Here is a 24,719-nt window from a genome sequence, read left to right as displayed (position 1 = left end):
GGACTTGAATAGTTTGGGGGTTCTTATTAATGGAGAGAAATAATGATGATAGACAAAACTGGTATCAGAACCAGTGGGAAAATATATGACAACATTGGTCATATTGTTATCTTGAATTGACTAAGATGCTGAACATGGCCAGGCGTGGTGGCTCATGCCTGTAATCCCAGCACTTTGGGAGGCCGAGGCGGATGGATCACCTGAGGTCAGGAGTTCGAGACCAGCCTGGCCAACATGGTGAAACCCTGTCCCTACTAAAAATACCAAAAAAAAAAAATTAGCGGGACATGGTGGCAGGAGCCTGTAATCCCAGCTACTCGGGAGGCTGAAGCAGGAGAATCACTTGAACCTGGGAGACAGAGGTTGCAGTGAGCTGAGATCTCACCACTGCACTCCAGCCTGGGGGCAAGAGTGAGACTTTATCTCAAAAAGAAAAAAAAAGAAAAGATGCTGAACATGTGAAAAAAACTTCCCTTGCCTTCTACATCACAACAAAATTTGGGGGTTCATAATCTTACAACTCAAAAAGGGTTTCCCCACAGTCTTGGTACTGTACACCCATTAGAAACCATAGGGTAAAACTAACCAGGGAATTTTCTCCCCAGAAGGAGACAGCATTCCTACTTCAGAAGGCCAAGGTGGGTGGATCACTTGAGCTTGGGAGTTCAAGACCAGCTTAGGCAATAGGGCAAAACCTTATCTCTACCAAAAAATAAGAATAAAAAAAAGTAACCAAGCACGGAGGTGCATGCCTGTAGTCCCAGCTACTTCTGGGGGTTGAGGTGGGAGGATCACTTGAACCCAGGATGTTGAGGCTGCAGTGAGCCGAGATCACACCACTGCACTCCAGCCTGTATAACAGAGTGAGACCCTGTCTCAAAAATAAATAAATAAATAAATAAATAAATAAATAAGACAACAGCATCTTTGATGTGGACAGCTTTTTCCCAGGATCACAGATCAAGACTTCTCTACTATCGTAACACTCTTACTTTTCAAATTTTTTTCTTTGCTCATGCCTCTATGAAAGATAGAAGTGGCAAGGGGTCTGTGGTGTGCACTCATGGGGTATATTTTATTTGTGAAGGGTTTTTCAGCTCGCTTTAGACATGGATAACCTTATACCTTGATAGATGGGAGATGAAGGGCCAGTGTAGGTGAAAAACATTAATGGCACATATGTTGCCTCATAATCAGTCAGAAACAGACATTGTTTCCCACCTCTTAACATACATAATGGATTAAAAATAACACTGCCAGGAGATCTTTTGTTAGGTCTTTTTTACCATGATTTGGAGTAAATGAGGCAATGATTAGAAATTCATCCCTCATGATAGGCTCTATAGCAGATTCTATTGTAGAGGATATGGTTACACAAAATATTTTATATTCTCCCATAAAAGTTATGCTAAATAATAGAATTGCTCTAGATTACTTACTTACTGGCTAAACAGAAAAGTATCTGTGCAGCTGCTGGATTCTTGTTGTCCATGAAGAAATATATCACATCGGGTATTATAGAGATTCAGTTGTAGGGGATTAACACAGAGACTGCTTATTTAAAATGAGTAGACTCTTAATCTAGCTCATTCTTTGATCTATTTTATTTTAGTTGGTTTGGTTTCTGGGAACCCTCCAAACTCATGGTATTATCCCCCTGATAGTCATAATAGTTGCCCCCTGGGGCACTGTATTTTTTCAAAAGTTTTAAATGCTCGCATGCAGCCTTCTCTAGAATGTGAAATGGTCTGTCTGAAATTCAACTGGGATGACAAGAGCTGAAAGAAATGAGTGATCACAAGGGTACCATAACCTGTGAACAACATGCTGAGACCAGAAACCCAAAATGATGATAACTGAGAGTGGTGCTAAGGCCCTAAGTTTTGGTCACACTCTCACCTAAGTGAGAAACTGACCAAAAGGAGGGAGTTTTTAGGGAAAATAATGGGAAGCAATTGTTTTGGGCTGAGTTCATGCACTAGGCCCCAACAGACCAGAGCAAACCAAAGTGTAGTCACTTGTGCTAAATGTGACATAATCAAACTAAGACTTTAAGGAAATTCATAGATCCTAGAACAGGCCAGGTTTGGTTCTTTGTTTGTTTGTTTGTTCCATCATAAGGAGGTACCCTCTACTCTAAGCTTTACAAAAAATAACCTGAAATCCTTGTTCCCACCTTACAAAACTCACTATTCTGCTATTTCCCAGTGATTTTCAAGACCAAATAAGTACGTTGACAATGGTAACAGTGATATCAATGACTAAAGTTCTGGTCAATCTCTCAAAATTGAGAGGATAACCAAAAGCAGGGAATTGTTAAATCACGTTTAGCCTAAAGCTGCCTCCTTACATATTTTAAGTTCAGCCTAAAGGCTTCTTTATACGTCATGAACTAAAACCTAAACAGAGTTGTGAATAGACTGTAGCCAATCACTGAGTTCTGGCCAAAGGTGGCCAACTGTTCAGACCATGTTCAAATAAGGCAGATGCCAAGCTGTAACCAATTTGGTTGTTTCTGTACCTCACTTCCGCTGTCTGTCCACATATCTTCTTCTACCACGTGGCTGTGCTGGTGTCTCTGAGACAACTCTGACTCAGGAAGCTGCATAATTCACGAATCGTTCTTTGCTTAATTAAACACTTAAAAATGTAATTCAGCTACAGTTTTTCTTTTAACAAGTGCTTGGCCCCCCTCCTCCTTACAGCCTCCACAATGCATGACAGTTACGTTTGGTCATGATGCCCAGAAGGGTGCAGTCTCCATCTCTCTCTCTCAGCTATGCATTCCCATCTCTCAATATCTGTTTATATAGACCTATGCATGTGTGTATCTGTTAGCCTTAACAAGGTGAGAGGACGAAACCTATGCATATGGAGTGATTTGCATGACAGTACTTGATTCTTTGCTGAATGATAAAATAGATGTAAAGGAGGAGTTCAGAACAATATGGGATGTCCTACGTTTGGGAAATCTTTATACAGGGAGCGAGGAGAAGCGAGGCCTTACAGGATGCAGGTATTTGCATAATGTGTGGAGCAGAGGGGGAACAGGAGTCGTTGGAAGCAGAGGAATGCCTGGCTCCTCAAAGGCTCTCACTGAAGGATTAGGGAATGTGATGGATATGATAGGGAGAAGCACAGATCGTGGGCGTGGGGCCAATGAGAAGACCAGGGGAATAGGTGGATCACAGTGAGGTATCTGCTGGGGAGGCGGCAGGCAACCAGGCTGGGAGTCACTAACCCTTTGGAGAGGCAATGTCCTGTTTTATGCTTTCAAATTCTTCAAAATTCTTCACTGAACATGAGTCTTCTTATTTCTCTGTATTAGCAAAGATCATTTCAGGTTTCTTAATTTTAAATTAAAATCATGCCAAGGTGGCAATAAAAGTGAAACAGGGAAAAAAGTAAAAGTTGAAATAATGCCTTTGTAATAGTCTCTAGTCTCCTCATTTTTCCTTCTTTAAAACGTCCAATCCTCTAATTAGAAGATAAAGAATAAAAGTGAGTGCATAGATTCCCTTATGTGATTCTTCTACTAAGAAATCAAAGCTCTTTCATTTTCAATTTTCTAGCACGACAACATAAAACAATCTCATTAAGGACTTTGTCGAATATTGGTAAAGGTTAGACAGAGTTCAGGCGGCAGGGACTGAGAAAAAGCGTTTGAGAGTTTGAGCAAAAATTGGATAACTTCAGATTTAAGTTTTCAGGAAGCTGAAATGGAACATAAAGAGAAAGCACACGGGTAATGATCAGTCAAGGGACCCTCCCTTAAACCCAAAGACATGGCCAGCACAGAGATGAATCGATGTCCTGAAATGCAAACTTAATAGGAAGAAATACGAGGTGAGCCCCACTGAGATCCCAGCCTGCTGAGGAAAGAAATCCTGCTGTACATGCTTGACGCATGCCCCGGAAGAGAAAGACTGCTCGCATTACACCACCCTCCAAAGGCGGCCGCCATATTGCAGTGTCGCTGGTACCTCAGGGAACCTATTCTCAAGTCAAAGACCGAGGAACATGCTTAAGCCGGTGCTGTTTTGCAAACATGGAGGCAGGGGCTTAGAGTAGGAGTTTAAATTACTTATTAAAACAGATGGTGAAATGTCTCTCTACTTTAAATCTGCGTTAAAATGAATCTTGAAAGACTGAAATCCAAGTGATCTGAAAAGACTACAAATTGAAGTTACTGTGTAAATCTGGTGAACTTTTCCGTGTAAAGCGGTTACATGCCATTTAGCAGGAGCTTGATTTATTTGGATCAGAAGGCCTCGGTGGCTGTGTCTCGCGTCTGTCATTTGCAGGCATGTGGTTAGGAATCGGATGGCACAGGGAGGCAAAAAGCAGCCTCATCGGACGGTATTCAAGTGGCGGTGGTTGTTGCTCACCTGGCTTTACTCACTCCAGAAACCAGCATTTGACTCAAAGAGGCAGCTGATTTCCCCTGTCAATTGTCTGTTTATAATAGTTTCTGAAAGGAGATTGAACTCAAGATTTCTGATAAGGACAAAAAAATAAAAAATAAAAAAGCAAACTCAGAGCCTGGAAGTCAAAATGTAGGATACAGATCCCTGGACACTAAACAAACTCTAAATCAAGAGTCCAGGGCTCCTGCCTACCTGGGCTAGCACCTGGGACACATCCCTGCAAAAGGGGCTGCCAGCTGGTCTGGATGACCTTAGAAATGATCCAGTTCTGATGCCCTGCTCAGGCTCTCTGCACTGAGCTGGGACAGAACAAGTTTCAAAGGGCTGAAAATTTTTACAATTTGTGGAGTTTTTTTTTTTTCCTAAATAATTTTTAGAACGAGAAAAGAAGTCACTACAAATTACTGACATTTTAGGAAAAAGACAAGTACCACAGACATTGGCAGATTTTAGAACAGCATAATATTTTGATTAACTTCTTGACACGATTTTATAATACTTTTATTTCCTTCCAACTTTTGGCTAGTGTTTGATTGCTTCCTTATATGATGATTTTCTTTAAAACATTGCAGAAAATAAATAAGTAATTCAGTTTTTCCTCTTGTATGGTTGATAAAATCATTTCTTAAAAAATTATGTTCATAGTTTCAAAAAGGCTTCTTTTTTTTTCCTGCTTCACGCCTCATTATTGGTGATGCCACATAAACTTTTATGACTGTGATTAAAATTGGGGATATCCCTGTGAAGTTTCATAGATTAGATAGTAAGATTTATTAGAATTTCCGCAGACTAGCTTCTGTTTCTCTACATTTCACACCTTGCTTCCCTGCACGACCTGCACTCTTCCATTGCTGATGCTACAGGAGACATCTCTATGTAGATACGACCTCTGGCCCTGAACCATTTTTCTCTGATGCTGGATGACTTTCCATAGAAAGGAGCAAGAATACTCAGGGGAGCAACTCCTCAAATGCAGTGGCTAACGATCCACATACATAGCTGGGAACAACACGATTATATGCTACCGATCTAAACTAAATATGTATCCATGGCGTAATTTCCCCTCACTGGATCATAAAAATTTCTGTGGCCTCTCCAATGCCACCTCGCTTGAGAAGTGAAACACTGGGAAGGGCAGGGGAAAGAGACAGTAGTATTAACCAATTGCAGTTCAATATTTTGTTTTTACTGATTGCCATTAAAATAACTTTTGCGAAGTTTAATAGCTTTATAATGTGTCAACACAATTTGACTGGACTGTATTCCAAAGAATTTCCTTTCCTGTGTATTTCGAGTTAGGGGAAAACCACAGGAAAGATACTTTTGGGAAGTTTGGAAGGGGGAAGGAAGGCTGCAGTCTTTATGTGTCTCACATCCACTGTTGCTGGCTTTTTGACTCATCTCACTGGTGAGGCAGTGACTGGGCCTGGAACTGCTCCACCTTCCTCTGGATCCTGCTTCAGCATCACTAACTCCTCGGTCAGGTGTGTGTGTTTAGCTCTGTGACAAAGCGCCCCAGCTTTTGCAGAGTACTCACATCACCAAGGTCAATGACAACAAGAAATTCCGTGGGTTGCAGTCTGTCTTCCTGGCTCCAGCATGTCCTCGGGGGTTTCCGTTTAACCTAGCTCCCGCACCTCACATCCACCTTCTCCTCTCCACTGTGGTCCTCAAGCTCCAGCATCTGAGGAGAAGACAACAGCTTTCCAGAGAATCACTTCACCTGCTCCCACAATAGCATCAGCTCAAATCCTGTCAAATCCTTATAACAAATACAGATATATCTCCAAACAGCCTACTTCTCTGATAGCCTACACACACCCGCCCTTACTGACACACACAGTTTACAAAATGCATAATGTTGTGAACACATTACTAGAGTTTTGCAAGAAGATGTTGAAGCTGCAGCTTCTAGAGCTTTAAAATAAATTCATCTCTAGCCCAGAGCTTTCTGCCTCAGTGTTCTTGCTGGTGGTTATGCTGTTTCATGACAATTAGTATTCTCTCATCGCGGTGATGATGAGAAGGAACTTAACTATAAGCATGATCTAGTAGGAAAAATGACAACATGATTTGTATTTAATCTGGAAATGGGTATCACATATTGCGTTAACGTAATATGTCCTGGGTAACAAAAGTAAATACCCTCTAAGTGTAACTCATGTCTTTTTTGTTCATCTTTTTCTCAAGCCTCATGTGAACTGCACACACTAAAAGACACAGATTTTTCATCATAAAATATCCTTCTCACAGCTTAAAAAGTAGACATTCACCAATTCACACAGAAATGCCATTCTTTAATGCTATGCAAATGCAAGAATGTTTATTATATTACCACCAGGGCCCCTGCACAAAGAATTCTGGACTTGTTAAAATAATGACAGTGAAATATAGACAAATAAATACCGTGTAATTATTTCCAAGGATGCCTTCAAAGAACTTTCACCAGGATAGCCCTTATTACTCTGTCTAGTTGAAACCAGTTTTGAAAACTTATGACCACAATATAACTGTTTTATGAGTTTTTTGTTTTCGGCATTTAGAGGCGAGAGCATGGAGTGTAGAGTCAAGAACCGACATCAGATTTACAGATAGAGCCTTTACCAGTGGGGGTGGTTTTGGGGGAAGCTGTCACATTGTATGAGCTCATTTGCATTATCCATAAATAGGAATACTTGTTAGCAGGCTCTTTCCCCAGAAGGCTCCAGGAACTGTGCTAACGTTTAGGGAGCAAGCATGTAGGCTAAGGTGGTAAATAACCCTAACATCTCGGTGGCTTAGCAAAGGAAACATTTGTTTTTCTCACTCACACTGCAGGATGGCTGGTACACGAAGCTGTACAGGGGCTCAATCATCTTCTGTCTTATCACCCCATTTTCTTTCAGGTCCTTGGGAAGCTCTTTTCAGATGATAGAGAAGAAAATGAGAATCACGTGGGGAGTTCTAAGAGTTATGCCTGAAAGGGGGGCACATGACCCACCCAATTTTTACTTGAGCAACACTAAACTACCCTTAGTTCAGAAGCTTGCATACTACCCTGGCAAAACAGGGATGGGAGTGGAGAGAGGAATTCTGTTGAGGCGCATCAAGGTCTATCAGGGAGCATGGATGGGTCCAGGAACAGAGATCAACTTGTAAATAGTTCTCTTTGGAATTTGAATGAGCCTAGGAGACAGGATCTGCTCAAGCATGGTTACATTCCTGGTCTTACAGGCGGGGGAAGAAAAAACAATTGTTCTTTATTGTCAGTCCAGACATTAGGCAGATAAAAGAACTTCAAAGAACAACTTCATTCTGGCTTAGGGACAGTGGGTCAGAGATATATATATATATATATTTGGGTTCAGCATGTGGAAGAGCAGTACTTGGGGTATTGGTTTCTGAGCCCCAACCCTACAAATCTTCTGAAGCAGATCTTTTAGCACCCTTTAAAGAAAACAGAACCTTGGAGCAGTAGTGAGGCCAGGTTTATAAAACTCATAAATAGCAAAGCCAGGATTTTAATTAAAACCTCCTTGGCTAAAAAACTTCTCTCTTTTGTACTGCACACCACAAACTCAGCTCTCAAGAGCAGTATCACTTGGTCGTGAGGTCAAGGCTTACACCTACGAAACAAGGTGTGAACCTACACAAACGGGATATGAATCTGCTTCTGAAATATGGCCCTGACCAGGAGCTAGAAAGAAAGAGGACTGGAGAAAGTGGGTCTGAAAGAAGCCTCAGGCAACTTCCCATGGCAGGACTTCTCATACATACTGTTTAATGCCTGGAGAAAAGAGGCGGGACTTCCTATCTTAGACTCCCTGCTCACTAGATGGAGATTTCAGCACCAAAGCCAAGTATCAATGAATGAGCTGTGCTATCTTATCTTTAGAGATTATTTTCTAGTTGTATGACTCAACCAGCAATTTGTATTGATGATTTCATCTGTTCAAGCCTCCAAGTCTTCTGAGTTATTGAGGTTTTGTTCCATGTACTATGACAACAATGGCATGCATCAGGGTCGCTGAGCAGCCCCTGTAAGCATGAAGCCCCCTTAGCCACTACCCAGCTGAGCCAGCAGCAGGCACTGGCCTGCCTGCAGGACAAATGATTTTACCTCTCTGAGCTTCAGGTTGGGTTGGTTTTCTGTTTCTGTTTTTAGCTTTTTTTATGTATAAAATGAAGAATAAAATAATATCCTCATCTTCAAATCTTCTTAAAAGTCATTTCTTTTTTAAACGTTCACCTCTTTACCTTTTCAGCTTAGAGATAGGTTAGGTGATGTGATCAAGTCAGAGGCTTCAATGAAATACAAGAACAAATAATGTTATCTACGGGGAGGGTGTGTCGAGAGTTAAGTATCACAACAATCTAAAGGCTTTCTTTGCTATGCATCAAGCTAGAAAGTTGCAATTCGGTGGATAGATCCTTCCAGGGCAACCTCCAACTGTGTTTGGAAAGCTAACTACAGGGAACACTTGAAAGTTTGTAAAGGTTTCCTGGAGACTTTGATACTGAATTAAGTCTCTGAATATCATATCTGATTTTTTATATTAATTGTACCTGGGTAAAATGCACGAACTCCTACCTCTGTGACGGAAAATACGCAGAGTATGGCCAGGCCTGGATTCAGATACCAGTTTCCTGCTGAATGGTGAGTGGACTTGGACAAGTCAGGGTCCTATTCTGAGCCTCCTTTTACTTCCCTGTAAAAATGAGGCTCAACACTGTTGTAAGAGATTCCTGACTGTGTATGTGAGTCAGGCACTATGGGATTAAATGGTAACCATTAACTTAAGTTGTAACCATAGTATCAAATGGTAACTATTGTATCAGATGGTAGCTACTATGATTTTGTCTTTAGTTCCATGTGCTATAATTATCTGTTCCATGACCATCTCCCTGTGCTGTATACATTTCTCCCCCTCATATATATACTGTATTGTGTAGCATCCTCAATTTATTCTAAGTCTTTGGATAATTTGAAATGGATTACAATGACAGATGCATTTAAGACTGAAATCTTACTATAGTATTGAATCAAACTGTAAACAATTTTTTGCCCCAGAAGAAAGAAATATTTATGTGTTTCTTTGTTGTCTGATTGTTTTCATATGTTATACCTAGATATATGGAGTCTAAGATAAGGTATAGAGCAGTTGTCTTCAAATTCTAGTGTGCATAAATATGTCCCTGTGCCAAACTTAGGTCTCTTTTTTAAAAGATCTCTTATTGCCCCTCTCTGGCTCAGATCTTTATTCTTCCTCAGGGGGATTATTGCAATAGTCTCCTCGTCTTTTTGGGCCTCTGTATATAGCTAGTTCCACCCTGGCTTCCAGAAAGGTCTCTCAGAAGGCCGCGTTTTTATAAATTATCAGTGATGCTTGAATTCAGAGCTATCAGCCTCCAGAAATTATTTCTGGAAAGATCTCAGGTGGTAAGATGATAAAATCATTAGTTGAAGCAGAATTATTGAATAAGTGAGTTGGGAAACAATCTTAACTTACATAGTAACATGATTACTATTTCCCCTAAAAAAAAAAAAAAGTAAGATTACTAGGAAAAACAAAAGAGGAGAGAAGATATATATAAACTTAGGGTTCTGGGAAAAGGTGAACTTATCATTTTGACTAGTGGTATGTTGAGACATATTGGAAACTTGAGTTTGAGTTTTCAGCAATGGGTTTAAAAGTGTAAAAATCTCAGGCCTGTCACCATTTAATAAGAGTTAATTTTCAAAAGTTTCCCTTCCCTCTCTCTCTCTCCCTTCCTTTCTCTCTCCCTTTCTTTCTTTCTCTTTTCTTTCTTTCTTTCTTTCTTTCTCTTTCTTTCTTTCTTTTTCTTTCTTTCTTTCTTTCTTTCCTTTCTTTCTTTCTTCCTTTCTTTCTTTTCTTTCTCTTCTTTATTTATTTCCTCTTTCTTATTCCTTTCTTTCTACAATGCTTTTGAAATTTTAACTTGTAAAAGAATTACCTGACAATATTATAAGACACGACTTCCAGATCCCTATCCCCAGAGATTCTGGTTTAATAGGTCAGGACGGGGCCCAAGAATTTGCATGCCTGTCTTGAAAGCTCAGAGTATGCCAATTGCCATGGGTCTGAGGATCATACTCAGAGAACCAATACTTTAGAAGGTATGTGTGCCCACTGAGGAGGTTCAAGCCTGCCCATGTCTTTACATACCAACGACTTTACTTCCAGGCATCTGATAGGCTAGACTCAATTCAGCTTTGAATTACTGGGAAAGTTTATATTGAGCTTGCTTATGTATTTATACTTTAAATATAAACCTTATTATTTTGTAAATCTCATACATTACTGTATCAGATCATGGAGGGTCAGGAGGACATCAATGTAATAGGAATATTAGCCACAACAACATTCTCAACTTACATTTAGTGACTGTTGCTACATTTTATCTTTAATAAAATGTGTGGTGGTTTTTAAGAAGAAAATGAAGTACAGATGTGGGCTTGGGTGGTGAAGTTGGAGGCAGACACAGTGCTTTCTTTGCCTCTCTCACAGAGCCAGAGGTCATCTGGCTGGTGTTGTTGCCCTAATCAGACACCACAGGCCAAATCAAGCAGACACCAGGCTCTGGTGCAGCGTGTCCTTGGAGCCTGAAACATCTTTTGGGACCTGTCCTACAACATAACATCCCATCCTGTAACTTTTTTTCAGGTTGATTGAGGCATATTTTATAAACCATACATTTCACCTATTTGAAGTGTACAGGTTAGTGGTTTTTAGCATATTCACATGGCTGCCCAAGTCATCATCACTATCTTAATTATAGAACATTTCGATGCACCAAAAAGTAGCCCCATCCACGGTAAGTCATTCCTCATCTCCCCTCCTCCACCCCCAGTCCCTGCAGTCACCGATGTACTTTCTCTCTATATAGGCTTGCCTAATTTGGACATTTAACATAAACGGAATCATACAATATATGCTCGCCTGTGACTGGCTTCTTTCATTTATCATGTTTTCACGATCTATCTGTGTTGTAGCATGTCTCATTCCTTTTCACTGCCTAGTAATATTTCATGGTATGGAAATACCACATTTGTTTATCAATTCATTGGTTGGTAAGTTTTTGGGTTGTTTCCATTTTTGACTATTATGAATAATGGACATGCATATGTCAGCTTTTATTTGGGCACGTGTTTTCATTTCTCTTAAATATATACCTGCAAGTGAGACTGCTGACTCATCCTCCTGCCTTCTTTTTCAACTTTGTACTTTGACATAATTTATAGTAAAACTTGAACCAAAAATAAAGCACTGTGAGGTTTTGTGTGTCCCAGTTTCCCCAGTGCTAATATCTGGCGTATCTATGGTACAATATTTAAAAGGAAATTGATGTTGGTATAATATATGGAACTTACTCAGATTGTACCATTTTTACATGCGCTCAGTTGTGTGTGTGTTTAGTTCCATGGAATTTTAACAACATGTAGACTTGTGCAATCACCGCCATAATCAAGATGCAGAATAGTTTCATCGTGAGGATTCCTCCTGCTATCCTTGCTGTGGTTTGAATGTGCTTTCCAAAGGTCACATGTTGAAAACTTAATGCTTAATGCAACAGTGTTGGGATGTGAGATCTTTAAGAGCATATTAGGTCATGAGTGCTCTGACTTCGTGAATGGGTTAATGTTGTTATTATGGGAGTGAGTTAGTTACTGCGTTTCTCATCAAAGGATGAGTTTTCCCCTTCCTCTCTCTCTCTCTCTCTCTCTCTCTCTCTCTGCCGTTCCACTTCCTACCGTGGGATGATATAGGAAGAAGGTCCTCACTAGATGCAGTCCCCTGGACCTTGGACTTGCAAGCCTCTAGAACCACAAAAAATAAAACTTTGTTCTTTATAAATTACTAGGTCTCACATACCCTATTATAGTAGACAGCAAATTAAGACAATCATCTTATAGCCATACCTGCACTCTCTTATCTCCATTTCTAATCCGTGGCAACCACTAATCTGGTTCCATCTTTACTAACCTCCTTTTAGGTAATGAAAATGTTACAGAACCTATGTCTATTTTCAGCCTGTACCAGCTATGTGCAGACTGGGACACCAAAAGATCTATTTTCTAATTTAATCCCCTGACACATTGTTTGAACTAATTTCAGCACTCCCATTAGTTTTAACATATTTATTTTTCTTTTCTTCACTGAAATAAGGCCAAGGCAAAGTCCCACAAACCTACTGCACAAGAGGTTTGATAAACTTAATTAAATAAATGGCTGCTAAATGCAAAATGCTTCAAAGCATTTACTTAATTACTAGAATTAATTTGATCCTATTGATGTCTGTAGGCTGTGCATGGAGATCTGTAACTAAAGACGCAATCATGTGGTAAATATTATATTGCTAGGGACATAGGAAGCAAAGGAAGAAACAGGACTGATACATTTTTAAGGCCTTAAAAATATGTACTGAGCTTCTTGTCTGTTTCTGTAGTTTTACAATAGGAATATAAATGGCGGTGCAGAAACACTACAGCTCTGACCTTGGTACTTGAAAAGGTGAGGTCTAAATAAAACTATTTTGCTGTCTGAATACTATCATTATCTTTAATGAGAGTGGGCATCACAAGGACATTTCAAATTGTACCTTAGGCAATAAATTAGCTGCCAGAACTATACTCAGACTATTTTCCTCAAAAATGAAAACACTGATCCATCTGCTCTGTCCAGCTACATTATACATCTGTTCTCATTAATATAAAAAGCAATTCTGAAGAGCCTTAATATGTCTATCATTGTCTTTTTCATTGAAGAGCACCTATCTCTGTGTGTACCCCTAATATTAGACCTTCCAATGCAACAATAGGATTACTAGTTACTGTTTTTTTCTAATGAAGACAAATCTCGTTACTCATAATGTTTGTTTTGCTTTTCCTTCACACTCTCATCTTCTTCCCAACAGAAAACGTGATGATTTCCCCAAAGATGACCTTCAATGTTAATTTAGAACTTGTGTAAGAAGTATCAAGTCGTTTCATATACAGTGGATAGTAATCTCTTTGTCTTGAGCTCTACGAGGCATTGCAGAGAACAAAGATATTGCCATAGAATCTTTAAGTTTAGCTCAATTTAACTTTTACCAGAAAAGGGGACATTCAACTAATATTAATTAAACGTATATCTTTTGAATTTAGAAAACATCTCTGTGCTCTAGAAATATACGGTCTAACAAGAGAGGTCAAAATGCTGATCTAAGGATTTCCATACATAGAGTTGGGGAAAGAGAGAGGAGGGCTACCTAACTCAGACTGACGATATGGAAAGGCTTTCTGGGGTGAGGAAACCTGGAATTTAGTCTTGACAAACATACATATTACTCTGATACGTCACCATGTTGCACCCTTGTTGCACTGTTGCTGTTCCGTGCTGAGAAGGAGCCATCCTGCACTCATATAGTGAACACCTACTCACATTTTAAAACCTACCTTAATGGAGGGAACATTTATGGCGTCTTCCCTACCTCTGCAGAAAAGATGATAACTTTACAATTACAAGCCATTAAAAAAATGCTTGTTTATGTTGGCTTTAATGTAAAACCAACAAAATACGACTTCTTCAAACAAGTCTTGCTTTTATTCTTATTCCTTCTTCCTCTTCCTTTCCGTTCTCTATACATAACCTTTATAAAAATACTGTTTTTTTTAAATGAACAGATACAAATAAGTTCATACCCCATTTATTAGAGAAACATTAGCATATTATGCATACATTGTCTCTTCTTTTCTCTCCTAACCATATATTTGGAAGCTCAGCTTGCAGTATTACATGTAGGGATGCTTCTTTCCTGTTCAAAGCTGAACTATACTGTGTGAATGCAACATAGTTTATTCAACTAGTCCTCAATTGATGAACACCGGGGATGATTTCTCTCTTTTTGCAAGCACAAATGGTGTTTTTTAAAAAATATGGAAACATCTTTTTCCCCCCATTTTTTACCAGAAGATCACTAGACATGGTGTTTCTGGGTCAAAGTTTAGATGTATCTGTAATTTTGCTAGATATACTGAATTCCACATTTAGGATTTGTATGATTTTTGCATTCCCTCTTAGTCATACATATATACATAAATAAAAGGGCAAATGGACAATATATATATATATGTATATATGTAAAATTAGCAATGATCCAATAGATTATATATGCTCATGATATGAGTGAACACTCAATAGAAAAATAAATGCAAATAAATCTAAAACACATAAAAATTTGTCTGACCTTGCTTATAGGAAAAAAATAAATGCTAAAGAAAATGCCACTGAGATCCAATTTTTCACATATCAAATTAGCAATGATCCAAAAGATTGACAATACTCCACTGCTAAGCCTGCTATGGAAAAGGTCTTTCTCCTATAATATAAACTAATATTCTCATTTTCATTAGCACTTATTTTTCTATAAGTAACGACAGACATCTTTTATGTGTTTTAGATTTATTTGCATTTATTTTTCTGTAAGTGTCCACTCATATCATGAGCATATATTCCTATAGGTTGTTACCTATTTTGTCTTTGTTTTTAACTTGTAAAAATATATTAGAAATGTTAGTGCTTTGTGATGCAAATTATAATTTTTCCCAGTTTGTCCATTTGCCCTTTTTTTGTTTATTATATATTTTGCCATTCAAAAAGGTTGTTTATTTTTTTTAATTTATTTTGAATATTAGGAAATTCATCTATATTTTCTTTTATTGCTTCTGGATTTTAAATCATTCTTAGTAGTACTTTTGCTGCTTCTAATTTATATAGAAATTCAGCCTTGTTTTCCTCTAGTACATGTATGTATTCTATTTTCAATTAAATCTCTGACTCAATTAAAATTTGATCCCGGTCTGTAGTATGAGGAGTGGATTTAATTTAATCTTTTTCCATATAGTTTCCCAATTATCTCAATACCACATGTAATTGTTTTTTGTTTTTCTACTGATCTGAGTTGCCTTTATCAACAACTATCTATAGTTGTGAATTATTTATTTAAATATTTAGAGAAATTTTTAAATATTGAACCTCTCTTGATTTTTTGGATTAAACGTTCCCTTGGCCATTATGCAATTTTAAAATATGTTATTTGGTTCTGTTTGCTGATCCTATATTTAAAATTTTGTGATCGATATTCATGAGTGATTCCATAATTTTTTCTTTCTTTATGATGTTTGTCAAGTTAAGGATCAGCTTTGCATTTACTTTACCTAACAAATGTGGAAGATGAGAATATATCTTTCTTTTTCTGTACTTTGGAGAAATAGAAGTACCAGTGAGATGATTTGTTCTTTAAAAGGTTCATTTGAGAAACCATTTAATCTCACAATATTATCATCTTACTCTATTATCTGAGGGAGCTTCCTTTTTTTTTTTGGAGATGGAGTATTACTTACTCTGTGTACTCTGTGACCCAGGCTTCCAGACTGGAATGCAATGGCAAAAATGTGGTTACTTGCAGCCTCAAGCTCATGGGTTGGGGGAGCTCTTTAAATACTTTTTCTTTTCTTTTTTTTTTTTTTTTTTTTATCGGAACATGTCAATTTACATTTTGTGTCTAGATTGAGATTAATTTTGGTAAGTTTAAGACCCTGAATTACTTGAGATTTAGAACCATGTCTTTTTTTTTGCATGCAATTTCCTCAGAGCTTACCTTAGAGTTAGTGAAAAACAAGTGCATTCTCAATAACTGTGTGTGGAGTATTTGTTCCACAATGTGTTAGGCAAGCAGGGTAGGCAGAATAATTTAATAAACAAACGTGTATGTTTGTACTTCCTGGAAGAGTTGGTGAATTGCACATGTGTGTTTAACTTCCTTACACTCCTCATGAAGAATAGTAAATGTGTTTTTTGTTTGTTTGTTTGTTTGTTTTTTTAAATGGCTCTGTAAGTCAGCAGCAAATCAGAGGAACTCTTTGCCTTTTACCATCTCCAAAACAGCAGCTTCAGTAATGGGGTTCTCATAGGAGACTGAGAATTCACCTGGCTAGAAATTAGGGAAACTGAAGGAGAAGGTCGCCCATCTGGAGTAGCAGCTGGTGTGGCTGCCACACACTAGTAACATGTATCAGAAGATGAGCAATGATGTGTGTGATCTACAGTAGCACCTCATGCCCTTCATTGACCTTACACGCATGGAATCAATGTCTGTGCTATGCTCTTGCACCTGCCACATCTCATGCAAAATGTCTATTGTGGGATATGCTGACCAGAAACTATGCAAGGAAAGGAATTCTGGTAAATGTAGTTCTAGTTTGGCTTAAATTGACACAACTCAAATCCAACACAATGGCATGACAAAAGAAGACAAATACAGGGCACACACACAACCCCCCGCCCCCCGCCAAAAAACACCACCACCACTCAGAGAGAGAGAGAGACGCAAAAAACACAGGAGAAAAGGGCAAGAAAATGCAGAAAGCAGAAAGTGAGTAGACGAATGGTAACAGGTAACAGATTAACATAATTAAAATGCTGAATCTTAATTTACATGTAGTGAAATCCAAGAAACAAACAAATCCACATTACAAAACCCCCCAAAGGCACAAAAATAGGAATCATCAGCCACCTTTGCAAACGAAGGTGAAGGTAAGATAAATACAGGAAGAGTAAATTCACATCTGTGTTAAAAGTAGCAAGATTATCAATCTTCTTTCCAATGGTGGACACTTGGTGCTTGCTCCCTCACCACTGAGAGAGAAGACTAGAAGTTGTTCTTTTGGAGAAAACAGAATTCCTAAAACTGGGAGAAAACTTGTATGGTTGAAGGAGGTTATACCATATGGAAACTGGGGTACCGTATGAAAACATTTATATAAAGAGAATGCTAAGACCTGGCCTTCTTCTCTTCAGCTCCCAGATATTCAGCAGCCAAGCATACATCCTCTAAATCATAGACTCTAACAAGACCAAGAGAAAGACAAAAGATACTAACATGAGCATTTCTCACAAAATTCTTCAACCAGATAAGCCTACATTAAAGTCCATGGAAGGCAAACCACAGACATTCATTTAGAAATACCAAGTAGTATTTCAGGGACCACTGTCAAATATGAGAGAACATCCCAGAAAGCAGTATCACATGAAATATAAGATGGAGACCAAAACAAAACACACACCAATTAAAGCAACTAACCAAACAAGCACAGCCTCAAGGGAACAGCCTATACAGAGCAAAGAAAGGATCAAAGGCACTATAATAGGATTAATATTCTCAGAGACATGAATGAAATTTTGCATCAATGAGTCAAGCATCACATGCTATTAGAGAAAATAATATTTAAAGGAAAAAAACCAACCTTCTAGAATTTTAAAATGCTACAACTGAAATAGCTTAAAACGGAAACAACCCAAATGTTCTTCAATGGATTAATTATTAAATTGTAGTATGTCCATATTATGGAATACTACTCAGCAGTGAAACTGGAATTGACAACTGAGACATCGCAAAGCTTGAATGGATTTCAAGGGAATTATGTTTCGTGAAAAAGGCCAGTTTTAAAAGGAATATCCAGCTTAAGGAGATGCTTTGGGGAGACAACTGTAACCAGATTGGTAGCTCAATATCCCATATTACAGCAAGTCAGAAGAATCCAGAAGATACTTAGATAAAATCAGCCGGGCGCGGTGGCTCACACCTGTAATCCCAGCACTTTGGGAAGCAGAGGTGGGCGGATCACGAGGTCAGGAGTTCGAGACCAGCCTAGCCAACATGGTGAAACCCCCATCTCTGTGAAAAATACAAAAATTAGCTGGGCATAGTGGCGTGTGCCTGTAATCCCAACCACTCGGGAGGCTGAGGCAGGAGAATAGCTTGAACCAGTGAGTCGGAGGTTGTAGTGAGCTGCGATCATGCCACTGCACTCCAGTCTGGTGACAGAGCAAGACTCCGTCAAAAAAAAAAAAAAAAAAGAAGAAAGATAATATCATGTAATTGTCCTACATGTATTCTTCACTCAGGCTCAACAGTTATCAATATTCTCCCATTTTTTTTTCTACTATCCCATCCTCACTTGTTTGATGCAACAGTTTATTTATTTATGTATTTATTTATGTATTTATCTATTTATTTTTTCAACTGAGACAGGATCTTACTGTGTCACTCAGGCTGGAGTGAATGGCATAATCATAGCTCACTGCAGCCTCAAACTCTTGGGCTCAGGCTATTCTTCTGCTTCAGCTTTCCTGGGTAGCAGAGACTACAGGTACAAGCCACTGCACCCAGCTGATTTTAAATTTTTCGTAGAAACAGAGATCTAATTATGTTGCTCAGGCTGGTCTCAAGCTCTCAGCCTCAAGTGATTGTCCCACCTCAGCATCCCAAAATGTTGGAATTACAGGTGTGAACCACTGTGCCCAGCTGATGGAACATCTTGAAAACAAATTGTGGACATATAATTTTACTACAACTACAGTATTTATAGTGAATAACTCTAACACAGGACAACTCATCTTTTAGAACATAATCACACTGCCATTATTGTACCTATCAAAATTAGAAATATTTAATATAATCTGTTATAAAATCTGATCTATAATTGTTGTGGTTATCTTAAAACATCTCCCCTCCCTCCCTCCCTCCCTCCCTTCCTTCTTTCCTTCCTTCCTTCCTTCCTTCCTTCCTTCCTTCCTTCCTTCCTTCCTTCCTTCCTTCCTTTCTCATCTTTTCTTTAATGTGTTTGAATTAGGGTCTAAACAAGATCTAGGCATAGTGTTTGATGGGCTGATATATCTTTTGCATTTCAACTCCATTTTTGCCATTTTTGTTGAAGACACTAAGTCAAACATTCCTGTATTCTAGATTTAACTAATTGCCTTCTTAACAGTGTGGCTGGGCATGTTGGCGTCTTTCTGTAAATTGGTGTTTAGATCTTGAGGCTCGAATACATTTAGCTTCAATTTTTTTGGCAAGAATGTGTTTTAGATCGTGTTATGTCTTATTGTGCCACATTAGAGGCAGTCTGATAATCACTTTTCATGACATTAAGATTGACCCATGAGTTCGGGTGTTTTAAATTGAATCCATAGACTAAAATATCCCATTAATATTCCACCTAATGGTTTAGCAGTCCTTGACAATCATTGTCTAATCCTTTACCTCACTGGGCATTACTAAAGGATGATTTTCAAATTCTAGTATTCTTTTGCAGATTCTGGTTTGGTTATTCTCTAAAGATTTTTTTAATGGACTGTTAAGTAGCATCCAAATACATTTATACAAGAAAGGCAGGATATGATCTCTATTCTTTCTAATATTCAGAATATGACTTCATTCTCTATTAAACTTCAAAGGGGACCAATGGACTTGAGTAGAGAGACAAGACAGATGCTAGGTAGGTAGATAAATAGATACATAAATACATACATACATGCATACATACATAAATTGATTGATAGAAACTAATAAATTGTACATATTTAACAATCAAAGTGACTATTCTTTTTTATGCCCAAATTGTCTCATCAAATTGACTCCTGGACCATTTTGAGGTAATTCCAGTCTTTAATAAAAGTCTTGTTTTTAGGCAAAACAAGACATTCCACTTTCATTCTGTACTTTTCATGGTCCAGAAATTGACTCAGTAAAATCTTTGTTCCTTTTATGTGAGAACTTTTATTTAGAGACAACTATCTGTGCATTAGGTTGCTTCTTGCACTTTCAGTGGTCTATATGTGAAAATATATCATTTTTAAAAAGCATTAAATTATGAGTTTAAGCTCATTACCAACTCTAAGCTATATTGCAGAATTTTATCTAATGTTTGCATTTTATATTTTATCTTTTATGATAAATCATTGTTTCAGTTGATAATTATTAGCTTTTTCTTGCTATGTTTAATAGTTTCATAATATAATAGCAATACTGTTTAAAATGAGGTTATCAAATTTATTTTTATATTTTAAAATTTTTTGGTAGGATTCATCCTACTAGTCAAACTACTGTTTCAATATCAAATATGTGTAAATCTATACGTTCCTAGTAATACTAAAAATATTTTCATTGGTTCTTTCGGGGCACCCTAGGGAAACATTTCAGCATTTTGAAACTGATGAACTAAAGGGAAAGCATCAACCATGTAACTCGCTTTTCCCAAATAATATTGTAGTTTAGGGAAATCAAATAATTGATGAAGGATGTTTCAGTTTTGTAAAGCATTCCCATTAATAAATCAGGAAGGGATGATAGCATTAGATTAACCACCTACCAGCTGGTTTGTCTTTGGGCAAAGTACTTATATTTTATGAACTCATTTACAGTGTCCATAAATGGCAATGCTGTTACCAGGCTTTGCCCTCAGAGATCTCCCAGTTACTGAGCCAGCATTTAAGGAACAAGTATATCAAGAACAGTAGGTTAACTAAGGTGGTAAATGACTGCAAGATCTCAACGACTTAGTGAAATAAACATTTATTTTATGTTCACATCCCCATGCAGTGTGACCTGTTCAGTGAAGTCAAACAATGATAAAATCCATGTCTACCCTATTGCTCCATTTCATTTAGCTTCTTGGGATTTTTTCCTGAGAATTTTGGATGGCTCAAGTGATTTGCCTTGGGCAATGGGGCATCAGCAAACATCATGCAAGCAGAGGCCTGACAAGTACTTGGTTTCTTGCTGCTCTGGGAGGTTGTACCATGTAAACTTCCCTGCTAGAGTGTGAGAGGTCACGTGGGCCGAAGCAAAGAACTACAGCTTACTACCACCCAGCCCAGCTGACCCAGCAGCTGGCTGCAGAGGCATGGACTGCCCAGCGAATCCCAGACTCAATGGCTGGCCTGCAGAATCATGGCTTAGTCATGATTTAAAGTCAAATTTGGAGTTTTATGTGTCTTTGTTTTTATACAGCCAAAGAACTGATGCACTGAGAATATAGATGATGGAAGATGAGCGATATACTGGGAGTTGCTGAAGCTGGTTGTGATGCTAGCAGGATCCTTTTATTACTCTCTGTGCTCTTTGTATTTGAAATTTTCTGTAAAAAGAAAGTGAAAAAGAAAATATTAAATTTCAAGGTTGCTTTAATCCTGGTTAAATTCATTTGTTTTCATTTTCTTTTAGTGTTTAAGAACTGTTATTCTAGGCCGAAAGAAAGAAAGGAATGAAAGAAAAAAGTAATTGTTATTATATTTAACTTTTAAAAATAATTGAAAATAGTATTAAAAAAAGGAGAGGCAACAAGTCATGAAACAATACTACTACTATTAATAATATAGACTCATATTAATCAAGCACTTTCTATGTGCCATAGGTGGATTACGTCTTTGAATCCTTACTACAACAGTATGAGGGAGGCTCGTTTTGAGTTACTGTAGTCTGATGAGACAATTTATGCTTTGAGAGTTGATTAGCTACCTATTGTAATGAAGGATTCTAAAACAACACCTGGAAACAACAGACGTTATCATCTCAGAGTGTCTCTGGGTCTGTAAGCAGCTTAGCTGGGTGGTTCTGGCTCGGTCTCTCATGCACCTGCAATAAAGATGTCCACAGGACTGCTTTCATTTTAAGGCTTGATGTGGGGATCTTACTTTGGTGCCCATTCGCAAGGCATACTGCTGAAACTTCCAGGCTCACTCCCTTGGACTTCTTGCAAGGGCTGCCTTGTTACATGGGAGTTGGCTTCTACCACAGTTAGTGATCTAGAAGCACCCAAGATGGAAGTCATTTTTTTTAATAATCTAATCTTGGAAATGATATCTACCACACTATCATATTCTATTTGTTAGAGCAAGTCAGTAAGTTCAGCCCACTTGGAGGGAGGACATGATTTTATCAGCAGAACATGAATCCCAGGAAGTATCTGTCCGTCACGGGAATTACCTTAGAGGTTGCCTAGCACAGGTGAAGTAGCTTGTCCACGCTTCCACAGGGAGCCCCGCGAGACAAAACCACCCATTCTGATTCCAGGGTTTACTCTGCAACTGCTCACATGCTGTGGAGTGGTGTTTACCTTTTGTGGGACAACAGCAGCTCCTTCCACATCGCTGTCATCCTGGAAATGCAGGAGCGGTTGGGAGGTCAACACAGCCAAGAGCTGATTTTCACCTTTGTGACAAACACCCAAGGGTGTTATCAGGTTTAGGCAAACAAAAATAATCTGTACATTATGCTCACAATGTGGGGCACAGATTGTGGCACTCCCACATACCTCCTGCTGCGGAAAGTTTGCAGGAGCGCAGGAGAGAATGCCATGAGAACAAGGATAACCTTGAGTTCACTCTCATTTATAAAAAGTCAAACCCTCTCAGACTTCATAACTTTCCTGGTAATAAATTATTTGAGGTACCCCTCGCATTTGATCATGACAAACTGCAGCTTCCTATTCCTGGGATGGGATATCAGTCACAAGGGGCAGGAGCTGGCTCAGGAGAGGAGTTGGTACTATATCTTGAAAGCTGTTGGGAGCCACTGAAGTGTTTAAAGCATCATAGGGTGACATGATTGGAGATCTACCTGCTGCTCTGAGCTACAGCATTCTGTCTGAAGCATCAGACAACATTCTATATTCTCATGTATGAGACAGCAGATGTCTCCTTTGTACCCCAACAGATTTATTCATGTTAGCTTAATAAAATATATTTCCCAAACCGCAGATTGGTCAAAGTTCCCTATCTCAGGACACTTGAACCTGCCTCTATCTGAGCATGCAGACTTTTGTGGCTGCCCATCAAGCTATAAGCTTTCTGGGGTAGAGACTGATTGCCTTCTCCATGGTTCCATCCTCTGGTGGCAACCGCATCTGTTGACACATACTAGGAACTCAGTAAATGATAGTTAAGTCAAAATAAACTGAACTTCATTGTGCACTTGCTACATGTTATATACTATACTGAGTACTAGGTACGTAAAAATAAGACAGTCTCAGTCGGGCACAGTGGGTCACACATGTAATCCCAGCACTTTGGGAGGCCGAGGTGGGTGGATCACGAGGTCAGGAGTTCGAGACCAGCCTGACCAATAAGAGGAAACACCGTCTCTACTAAAAATACAAAAATTAGCTGGGAATGGTGGCACGTGCCTGTAATCCCAGCTACTCAGGAGGCTGAGGCAGGAGAATCTCTTGAACCTGGGAGGCAGAGTTTGCAGTGAGCCAAGATCAAGCCACTGCACTCCAGCCTGGGCAACAGAGCTGACTCGAACTCAAGAGAAAAAAAAAAAAAAAAAGTCTGTCATTAGTGAAAAGCCGTACTGTATGTAAGCAGTTATTTTTTTAATTCATGAGTCAAACATTTGTTCAGGGCCTGCTGTGATTGTTGCACTCTGCTAGATGCTGGGGTACAACATCAAATGACATATGACATCTACTCTTACAGGTTCTGTAACCCATTGAAACAGACACAATAGTATATGGATGATCCAAGCTCAGTATACAGTGGGAACAAGGAGGAAGGTCATAGAGATAAGCAAAGAGGAGGGCCATGTAAGAGGTGAGGGGCCACACTTTGAGAGGCATTACCTCTGCACTGATTTTAAAGGAATGAATGAATTTAAATGAATGGAAAATAAGGCTGGGCCTGCTGGATCATGCCTATAATCCCAGTAGCTTGAGAGACTGAGGCAGGAGGATCACTTGAGGCCAGGAGTTCAAGACCAGCGTGGATAACAGAGTGAGACCCCGTCTCTACAAACATTTTTTTAAAAAACTAGCCAGGGTGGTGGCTCACACCTATACTCCCAGCTACTCGGGAGACTGAGTTGGGAGATCATTTGAGCCTGGAAGTGTGAGGCTGCAATGTGTCATAAGCCATGATCGCACTACTGCAGTCTACAAAATGATAATAAAAGAGAGAGAGAGAGAGAGAGAGAGAGAGAGATGAATGGAAAATCTGAATGTGAAACATCAGTATCAAGACACTGATACTGGTGTATTAAGGCTTAGGGAAAAAGTCAAGGATGTAGAAGAAGGAAAATGAATACACATAGAGTAAATCTAAGGAGGAGTTACTGATTCCTGCAAAGGGATGTGCAGAGCCAAGCCAAGTTTTCTCTCTGCTGCCTTTGTCTTTCCAGCCATCTACGAGCAATCCTGTGAGGTGTACAGGCACCAGGGGAACACAGCTGGCTTCTTCTACATCGACTCGGATGGCAGCGGCCCACTGGGACCTCTCCAGGTGTACTGCAATATCACCGGTAAGGTTGCAGTAGCCCTCCTCACACTTAACCACTCCACTTCACCGTAGGAAGCAAAAAGAAATTCACTGGAGAGGGATACCTACGTGAATAAAACCTTGAAAGACCAACTGGTCTCCTTTGGGGAGGAAATGGTATTCTAGTGAGTAATGCAAATAGGCAGCTGGGTTA

At 38.9% G+C, this 24,719-nt stretch overlaps 1 protein-coding gene across 1 annotated transcript in view; it reads left to right on the top strand.

The window, feature by feature from the left end:
• CNTNAP5 (contactin associated protein-like 5) overlaps positions 1–24,719 on the top strand; it is a 951,880-nt gene that overhangs the window by 602,531 nt on the left and 324,630 nt on the right. The window contains exon 12 of the mRNA XM_011983413.1: positions 24,429–24,548. Within this exon, the coding sequence (XP_011838803.1) occupies positions 24,429–24,548 (120 nt within the window). The remainder of the gene's footprint in view (positions 1–24,428; positions 24,549–24,719) is intronic.

Source organism: Mandrillus leucophaeus, unplaced genomic scaffold, assembly GCF_000951045.1.
Source record: "Mandrillus leucophaeus isolate KB7577 unplaced genomic scaffold, Mleu.le_1.0 Scaffold25, whole genome shotgun sequence".
Taxonomy (NCBI): Eukaryota; Metazoa; Chordata; class Mammalia; order Primates; family Cercopithecidae; genus Mandrillus; species Mandrillus leucophaeus.
This window is presented reverse-complemented; position numbering and strand designations above follow the sequence as displayed.